A 10,346-nucleotide genomic window follows, 5' to 3' on the forward strand; every position below is an offset into this window, starting at 1 on the left:
CCTTTCCTTTCCCTTTCCTTTCCTTTTCTCATTTTCCTTTCTCCTTTCTTCTTCCAGTGCTGCTGTTTTTCTTCTCCTCCTTTCTCCCTCCTTTTTCCTTTTTTATCATTCCATTTCTATCTTACTCACTTCCGTCCTCACCCAGTACTTTCCAACAGCGATGCCTTTTTCTCACTTTGGACTGATTAACACTCCTTCTGTTTTCCTATTTGCATTCTCCTCTTTGCATTCTCTTACTTTCTCTCCCTGCCTCTCTCTCCAGTCTTTACTTCAGTCACCAGCTGGAGCCCAGGTCCCACCAGCAGCCCTCACTCCAGCAGAGGGCAATAGTGGATTTTCATGGGCTCCTTGCGGACTGGAGAAGGGGGTCAAAGCCCCAGTCGGAGCTGTTTCTTTTCCTGGGGGTCTCAGCAGCCAAGGTGGATGGGAAACACAGCTGCCTCCCTGAGCTGCTCATCTCCCTGCCCCTGAGACCACTTTCCGGAGCACCCTTTGCCCCACCTCCTAAAGGTTCACAATCCATCACTCACGGACAACTCACATCTCTCTCAATTTAAACTCAGATGTAACCACCTTTGATCAGAGCATTGGCCTGTGGGTTTGGAAGCACCATTCTGTCCACATACAGAAGCTTTTTGGGGAGTTATTATTTGCTTTTACATTTGCTGGCTTAATGCAAGTTTCCATCAAAGCAATGAAACAAGCGTGGCTATGGTCTCCTTTGTCCCCTTGCTAGCCATTAAACCACTGGCAGGAGCAGTTTGTATTTTTGTACGCCTAATTGCTACCTATCTTCTCATGTTGGATAGCTCATATTCTTCTCATTTCTGAAAAGGCCAGGAATCCAGTTTCATAATGACACATTGCAACAACCGCTGAATTTCACTGGCAGTGTAGGCAGGAGGACATGTGAAGATGGGTGTGTAACACAGGGCTTCACCCCTAGAACATTCTTCTTCCTCTGAGAATAACATTTTGGTGGCTACCATAACAGTGACTCTTTGCAAGCAAGTCTGCTACAGCAGCAGCTTTTCCTTAGCAAGGGGATGAGGTTCACAGTATCCTAGAAGATATGGCTTGAAAAATTTTGGGAAACTTTGTTGTCTGTTTCCCCCCCCATCACCTCAACCCAGAATCAGCTGTCAGAAAGACAGCTGGGATCAGTGATAATAGATTGACAGACAGCTTCTATGAGCTCCAACTCTCAAGTCCTGCCAGTTTGACAGTTGTAAGTTATGTCAAGTGTTATTTGTTTCCTGACTGGTGTTTTTTAACTCAGAAGAAAACAGTGTCAAGCACTGGAGCACCAATTGTCCTCTTTGTTAAATTGATAATGCACTTCTTGACAAGGTTTTCACATGTGTGCACTAGTATTGAGGACAGTGTATGCTAGGGGCAATCTGGGGACAGCTGTGGACCATGCCACAGACATAATGCTCCATTCTTGGAGGCATTCAAAGCCAGGCTGGATGGGGCCCTGGGTAGTCTGACCTAGTGGCTGACAATCCTGTCGTTGGCATTGAGGTTGGGACTAGATGATCTTTAAGGTCTCTTCTAATCTAAACCATTTTCTGAATCTATGGTTCTGTAATTCTACACCTAAAGCATCTAAGTTCTACCTGGGAATGAGTATCTACAAGCCTGACTGTTTACTCATCTATGAACCCAAGAACCTTCTAAAGGTCAAGTGAAGGAGAGAGAGCAGAAAAAGAACAAGAAGAGGCCAGGAGGAAAGGCACTGAGGGGGAACAGTTTTAATCTAAAAGAAGGGAGATTTAGACTAGATGTCAGGGTGAAATTTTTCACTGAGAGCTTGGTGAGGTGCTGGCATGGGCTGCCCAGAGAAGTTGTGGATGCCCCATCCCTCGAGGTACTCACAGCCAGGTTGAACGGGGCCCTGGGCAGACTGATCTAATGGGTGGCAACCAGCCCATGGCATCATGTTTAGAACTGGATGATCTTTGATGTCCTTTCCAACCCAAGCCATTCTATGATTCTGTGATTCTACAAAACAGAACTTTTCTGCTTGGTCCCCACGTGACATTCAGGCTGCTAGGCAATCTTTCCAACCATTCATGTTAGAACTGATGAACTGGATGTGGGATTAATGATAGGTGTGTTTAGTGTTTTTCCTGATTCTAGTATACAGTAAAACTTTCACAGAATCACAGGATCACAGATGACTTTCTGTTATCCTGTGGTGGTTTACATACAGGTCTCACTGCATTTATCACAGATATTATCTGCTTCCTGCCCCGTGGCTTTCCCTTTGATCCTACAAGGATATCCTATTCCACAAGTCCCAGATCCCCAGCTTTGCTCAGTGTGCACAGATAGACCAGAAGGCAGCAGAGGCTGCTGTAAAGAAAGAAAATTCAGTTTCTAGATATGGTCTGCATCTGCTGCAGAGCTGGTACCTTTTATGACAGCCATGGAATTGCTCCAGATTTGCCTTTTCCTAGCCATTGCAATGGCCTGATAGTCAGAGAAGCACACTATTTTTTAAAAAATAGTGCTTTTCCTATTCTCTGATATGGCCTCAAGAGCTTATTTTCCTTAGGAACACAGAGACAAGGCATAGAAACTAGTGGGGTCCTACCCAATCCACAAGGCATTAACTGATGAGTAATTCAGCCGTTTTGTGTTTCTGGAATAGCTTTAAGATTTGAGGCCCAGAACTGGGACTCTTCAGTGGATCTCCCATGGTTTTTGGATTAGAATAGAACCATAGAATCATAGAATCACCATGGCTGGAAAAGACCTCCAAGATCATCTAGTCTGACCATCCACACATCACCAATATTTCTCACTAAACTTTATCTCTTAGTACAACATCTAAACTTTTCTTGAACACCTCCAGGGATAGTGACTCCACCACCTCCTGGGCACTTTCCTAGAAACTAGCAGTTGCCTCCATTCACAAGTTGGTTTTGACCTGCTGTTAGAAGACAGAAACTAGAACTGTGAAGGGGATCTTGAAAATCTGAAGATAATTCTGGAAGTTTGTAGCAAAATCTCGATTTCTGAGGCATTATGGCATTTGGTTCCAGTTTAGAAAATCCTTCCTTCTATATCTCTCTATATCTTACCCTGACTGTATGGCCCACAATTTTTTCATCGCTGTTAATTAATTCATTTTCTGATACTGTCTTTCTTAGGCTTTACCAAGCTCTTCCAAATGTTTAGAGACCAAAGCAAAGCTCTGCCAGATGTTCAGTTCCACCTATCAATTATCCTTTAAGTACAAAGCAGATATTAGTGGAGGAAAAAGGGGACAGCTGCAGTGGATAGTTTTCCCAAGACTTCGTACATGAGGTTTCAGTATTGTTTTCTTAGGCTGGGAGAAAAGGTTCAGAAACTAATGCTGATGTTTTCCTTTGAAAGAAAAAACACCATTGCTGTCATTATTTGATAGTTTCTGGAGAGATGTCACAAAACTGTAATAAATTAAATTCTGATTAAATACAGGGAAAAGCTCTCAAAACCAGAGTTGGGAGATTTTCTCTTGAAAGGATTGATTTTTTGTTGGTGGGTTTTCTTAGCTAAAAAGCATATTTTTGGACTGTGGTTTGGAGATGTGGGTTATTTCTTTTTTGTTTTTGCCTCACAGGCAGAGGAAATGATGTTTTCTTTGACAAAAGGTATGCCCCATCTTCATGGTGCATGACTTTCCTCCTTTTCCCTTGACTAACTCAGTGGAAGATTTGGAGGAGGGATGAGGCAGAGGTAGAACCATGAATTAAAGCACAGCTCTCTCAAGGGAGCTCCAAAACCCACACTTGTTTTCACCCCAGTGCTTGCCTCCCAGTGATGGTATTTACTGTGCACAGAAGAGAAACAGATCTTCCTCACCTTCAATCTGATCAGGGGTGAATTCAACCTGAAAGAGATGATAATAGCCAGATTAAAACAAGAAAACCATGTCTTGGGTGCCTTTGAGGTCCATGAAGTCATTGACTCAAACATCCAGTAAAATAATTTCGTAGAGCCTGTAGGTGTTTCTTCTTCCCTCCTCCATTTTCCCTTACCAGTCAGCCCCATCTTTAGCACCAAAAGGCTGCAAATGCCCTTTGTTCTTCTGCTGCTCCTGTGTTCCTCCTGTAGTGTTCTTTGCGTATCCCAGGTTCTCCCCTACCACTGATGCCCACTAAATCATTATGGCAGCACAGTGGACAATCCCAGGCCTCTGTCCTAAAAGGGTTTCATCTGTAGGCAGCTGGGGTTATACTACCCATTGTCTAAGAGCTAGTGGTATCAAGTGAGACTGGCACAAATCAGAGTGAAGCAAAGGAAGTGGTTCTTTGTTCTTGCAACTCAATCATGAAAATCTGTGATACTGTGGAAGCTCACAACCTACATGTGTGTAAAGGGTCATGGGACCACTTCTTGGAGGTGAAAGCCATTGAAGTTTACCAAATACACAGAAATACCTGGCTCAGGAAGCCTCTGAGGTTTAGGAGAGGGTTTAGAGGTGTTTTGCCCTGTTTTTGTATCTTCTGCTAAAAGATCCTCTGAAAACCACTGCCTGACTGTATGGACTCAGGACCTTGCTCTGCCATCTGCCTCTTGTGTTCTCATCGCCTCAGATTTCCCACTGCTCCCTAACTTCTAGGGTTGTTCTGCTCTCTACTTTTCCATGGCACTTCCCTTTTGCCACTCTGGACTCCATTCTGTGAGGCCTGTGGGATGACGCTGAGCTCTGACACCAAAGAAGGGAACACGTTGTTAGAATGTGATGTCCAAGCTTCCAAATGAATAGGCATAGGTCAACAATGAGCTTGTACACCAGATTGCAGACTGCCTCGCAGGCTTCTATTGGATTTGTTTTGAGACAAAGCATGATGGTCTACAATAAAAATAAGATTCAAACCCGCATATTCAAAGTGTGCTGGATTATTAGTCCATTGCTATAATCAGTGTGCTGCTGACAGATGAGACAAGACACAGCTTACCACATATAATTACAGGAAACTGCATACCAAGAGGGCTGGAGAATGCTTATTATTTATTTTATTTTTGTTTTTTTGTTTGAGAAGATCCAGACATTAGCACCCTAAGTGTAAGGATGGGGAGAACTGCCTGCAAAAGACATCCAGTCCTTGGGAGTATCTCCTTTACACAATTCCTTGTTTGTGGGTGTGGGCTTAACTTCATTTTGCAGTCTCCTCTGATGTGGTCTTTAGCTCCTTTCAAAAGCATTTGTCAGATAAGTAGGGAGGCTGATGTCCTAAGATACAACAAGAGCAAATAGTTTTCACCCCTGTAACTAGTTTTCTTCTCTGCTTTCAATGAGGGAGCCAGCTACACCTGCCTCTCAGGGAATACCAATACAATTGGCATCTCTTCTGCTGCGGACATTCCTGTAAAGCAGGAATATTGTCAGACTGACCTTATGGTGAACATATAAATGAAGAGAAGCCATGTTTTGTTATGCATTAATTTGCATGTAAATATAAATGTGCAAACAGTACACTTGATGCAGACCTAATAGTACACAAACACACCCTTGGAAGCGTTCTCCTCCTGACATATGCAGCCTCTTCTCTCCCCAGCATAATCACAACCCTGCATATTCTGGGTCAAATTTTCCTTACGAAGCTGACCATCTCTCGTTGCTTAATATCATATTTTACTCTTTGGCAGCAAAGCAGCTGCGTGGAGCTGGGACACAGTTAACACCTTACACACAAACTCCATAATTCCTTCAAAGTGAAATGCAGTACAACACCACCCTTACCACCTAGTTGAGATTTTCATGCTCTTAAGGGTTGGAGCAGTTTGAAGTCCCTAACCTTGCAGCCAGGACATCTGTGACATGGCATGACAGCTCAAGTCTCTTCTTCCTTCCACCCAGGGCTCCACGGACAGCTCCCAGCTGGTTTTCTGCCTCCAGATACCCTGAGCAGCACAAGGAGCTCTAGCATTTGTAGCACGCAGCGAGTGCCTATGGGGCAGCTGCAGACAGCCCCAAATGCACTCTAATCATGCACGTTATTTGCCAGTTAGTAACACTGTGCTGACAGAGATCTCTTTGCAGGAAGCTCTAACTATCCATCATTGGTGGCTGAGAAGTTCTTGAGAGAATGATGTTCCTGGACCCCTCTTGCAGGATATGCTGCATCAGCTGCAGGAATAGCTGGATTTGGCCACTTTCGAAAGCAGTGTAGTGTAGAGGGAGTTACTGGTTTAATCTGTCTTAGCAGAAAACATTGAAAGCCCATATTTTATTTAGGTACCTCATTTAATCAGCCCTAATCTTTTGGACAAATCCTTCACCTACACGTATTCCCTACCAACGTCTTGTCTTTTTTTCCCTACCGTAATATTTCTGAGCATCTTCTGGCTTGGGAGAAGGAAGAACAAGAAAACATCTGGTGGTCTTGGAAGAGAAGCATCACAACTAATACTGCAGCTGCTGAAAACCAGGCCACTGTTTTTGTGTCCACCCCGTTCAGCCCTTATCTGAGTTAGTTCATTCAAGGGATTATCACTTTGTTTGTAATTCTCAGTCATAGTTTACTTTGAACAAAGTCCAATTAATAACATAGTTGCCTAAGTGGCAGCCAGGAGACTGTCTGGAAGGAAGTTTGTAGAGAGCACAAGTAAGGAACCAACAAAATAATAGCAGTGTTCTTTCCTTTCTAACACATAGACAGATCCAAACATATCTTTGTCATGAAGATTATAATCATCTAGATTAGGTTCTATCCCAAATCCATGTATTTCATCTAAATTAGAAGTAAATATCTATTGGGGAACACATTTATACAGGTGTGTTGTCAACAGACAGCCTAACACTCAATGTGTCTAATTATATAAAGTTTTGTGTTTTGACTGAAACTAATGGCCTATTGAGTTTATTTAGGCATCAATTGCAAGTGTGAGTGAAATAAGGCCGGAGCTGCTGGCAGCTTGTACTTAAATCACTTTGATGGATTGTTCTTGGGAAAGAATTAATCTCAGCTACACTTAGATGTAGACAGCCAGATGTGTTAACCATCTCTCATTCCATTTATACCAGCAGAGTGGAAGGGACGTTTCTAGGGTGCGATTGGACTTTGTTTAGTTCTGTGCTTAAGGAAGAGATTAATTTTGCTCTCATTTCCACTGAGTGGATCAATCAACTCTACAGTGATGATATAAAGAGCATGGGTGACTCACGCAGATGTAGATGTCTTTTCTCGATCTGGTGAATCCCACCCAGAAAGCCTGAGCTGGCCCTTTGGCAGACTGCAGGCCAGGAGAAACTGTGCCAGAACAAAAAAAGGATGATTGCAAATTCCCACGGCCAGATCAAAGGGAAGGATTGGGCTGAAAGGCTGAGCATGCCTCACCTCTAATCACGTCCCCTATAAAAACACCACCCAGAGCTGGAGGGCTGTGCATGACAGCTGAGAAGGCTGTGGCAGACAGTTTGACCAGACCTACCACCCAGGCATGGCTTCCTCTCAGGAAAGCTTCAGAGATGTGTGGGTGGTGTCCACTGCTATTTTCTCCTTTCTCAGCACATGCCACCTTGGAGTTGAAGGGAAAGGCAAGCCATCATTTACCCAGCCACAACGTATCACTGAAAACCAATGGAACAAATTTGGGCTATATTTAGACTGAAGATGGTTGGAGTTTTGTTTTCCCTCCCCTCTCCCTCAGAATGGTATGGAACACACAAAACCAACGCTATCTCCATGCAGTAAGAGGAAAGGTGCAGCTATCCATGAGGACAACAGGACCACTGTCCCATGGACCCTAGGCAGAAGGGATCCAGAGGGCAGGCTATAAAAATGGAGTCAGGCTAAGGCAAGCAGTGGACAAAGGGGTCCCAGTGCTTGCAGCTACATACAGTGGCTCCATACCCACACTTCTCCAGATCTACTGCAGCAGGCTTCCAAGGGAGTGAAAGCCCTCAGCAGTAATTCTGATGCCCAGACCCACCCCAGTCAACAGGCACTTACCCAGCTTCCCACCAGCATCACTCCACACTTGGCTGAACTCAGTCAGCAGAGCATCCTTCATCACCCAAAGCTGCAGTACATACTTACAGGCTTAATGTGACTTTGCTTTCCCAGGTAGGCTTTACATTCTCCAGCTTCTTGGTTAAACTAGCATAACTTCCCTTGGGGTTTTATTTGTTTGTTTGCTTTTAAAATGCTGACACTTTGGAAGATTTAAGTTTACCCTGGCATTTTTTTTTTTCTGTTGGCCAATGTGGTTTCAACTCAAGGACATTCCTATGAATGCCAAGGACCCACAACACCAAGGCTCACAGTGCTGTTACTTGGTACAAATCCCTATGAGACAGAGCTGCTGACTGCTAATCTCTTTCCTCCTGTCCCCTGCCCTGATGTGTGGGCTGTTCTGCATATTCCTCATAGACACTAGGGATCTGAATTAAATCGTGTTCCCATCAAGTGTTATGCCAGCTTCCCTGAAGTTTTAGCAATCTGTCTTAATTACCTGGTTATCCGTGGCACAAACTGTGGTCCTAATGTGACTGTCCCCTTTGCGTAAAGGATGACATTAAGCTGTTTTTGTCCCAGAGAGACCAGGAGAGATGTACGCACCCCTTTGTGCTTTGAACGTCATTCACAGCTTCTTATCTCAGGGACTTTATTTGTGAACCCATAGTATCTCAATCAAGCACATAATTCTGTGCATGTAAAGTCAGTCATAGCTAAGCCTGAAAGAAGTCCTATTAATAAAACTGTTGCTAATCAGCATCCAGGAGGTTATCTGGGGAGAAATATTTAGACAATGCAAGAAAGGAGCCCCTCCAGGAAAAAAAAAAAAAAAAGTGTTTTTCCTCTTGTTTCATAATACTCTGAGGAATACTAATACAAACAGCAAACAGCAAGGTTTTTCACTTAGCTGTGACAGAACTAGTTTTGGAGAAGGAAAAGGATCTTTCTTATTTTGCTCTTGGGAACCAATTTAGGAAGCAGACATGCAGCAGATGGCAAGGAGCCCAAAATGCCATAAAGATCAGTATAATTGTGTCAAGATTACATTTGTATTTCACAAATGTGAGTTGTTTTTTTTTTCCACTAGGACATTTTAAAATCTATTAATACTCATCATCTCCACTGTCCTCTCTCCTGTCACTTTCTGCGTAGAGCAATTAGGGTGTACAAAACTCCTCCACTGCTCATGGGCAAACACTGACACATGGTCAAGTCTCATTTCTTGACTATTTGTAGTCACTCCTGAGTTCTCATCATCTCTGGCTTCTGAAATTCTTTTGGTACATCTACATTTAATTCCTAGAGTTGTTCTAAGGATGAGTTGAAAGGAACTGTACAGTATGGACACCTGAGTAGAACATGAGCTGTGACTCAATAGAGTGCAAGATGTTCCACCTGGTCTTCAAGGGGAACAGCTGAACATATTACCAGCTAGAACCCCAACCATAAAACTCTGTTGAGCTCAAATTAACATGAGCTTGGTTGTGTTTTTTAGTTTGGCCATTTAGGTTTCGGTTGTTTTTTCTTTTCTGTTTGCTTGCTTTAATGGCAGAAAACATATTGTTTTGGAGTCTGAGAACAGAACTGTTGACCTTTTATAATAATGAAAGGTAGAAACAGACAATTATTTGCAGCTCAACGAGTGGAGCCTTTAAAAAAAAAAAACAGTATATGCTTCAAATCAGGCAAATTAGGAAAAATCTTAGTCAAGATCATGGAGAAGATGCTGCTATGTAAGGAAAAACAAAAAAGACTTTTGTTTCCAGCATGCACTCTAATCTACCAGAAAATGGTCACCTTGAACTTTTTGTTTATCTGGGTCTCCTAAGAGTTGAAAAAATAGAACAGTATGTCACCACCTCTGCCACTTTCAGCAGACTTTATAGTTTCAAGGCAATTGATGAGTTTTGCAGCCATCCTGAGAAGTGGATTTGGGGAACCCATGAACTTTCTGTGTGAAAAAGGAATTACAAGACTGAACTTCAGTATCTCAGATTATATCTGCTCTGCCATAGCATGGTGCACTGAATATCTTCTAAGGATAAGTCTACAGGGCACGGGTTCAGGAGAAATATCCAAGCGTATGGTGACTCAAAGCAGCCTTACCTTTGGCACTGATACTCAGTGATGTTCACCTTCCCTTGCTCCCTTGTTTTCTGTAAATTCATTCAGGAGTTGAAGATTAGATTAGATTAGATTAGAGTGGAGTAGAATGGAAGAGGAGAAGAGAAGGGAAGAGAAGGGAAGAGAAGGGAAGAGAAGGGAAGAGAAGGGAAGAGAAGAGAAGGGAAGGGAAGAGAAGAGAAGAGAAGAGAAGAGAAGAGAAGAGAAGAGAAGAGAAGAGAAGAGAAGAGAAGAGAAGAGAAGAGAAGAGAAGAGAAGAGAAGAGAA

At 43.1% G+C, this 10,346-nt stretch overlaps 1 protein-coding gene across 1 annotated transcript in view; it reads right to left on the minus strand.

The window, feature by feature from the left end:
* MYL3 (myosin light chain 3) overlaps positions 1-10,346 on the minus strand; it is a 36,330-nt gene that overhangs the window by 9,310 nt on the left and 16,674 nt on the right. Inside the window, exon 2 of the mRNA XM_021388089.1 lies at positions 3,853-3,880. Within this exon, the coding sequence (XP_021243764.1) occupies positions 3,853-3,880 (28 nt within the window). The remainder of the gene's footprint in view (positions 1-3,852; positions 3,881-10,346) is intronic.

The sequence above is a fragment of the Numida meleagris genome, chromosome 2 (assembly GCF_002078875.1).
Source record: "Numida meleagris isolate 19003 breed g44 Domestic line chromosome 2, NumMel1.0, whole genome shotgun sequence".
Taxonomy (NCBI): Eukaryota; Metazoa; Chordata; class Aves; order Galliformes; family Numididae; genus Numida; species Numida meleagris.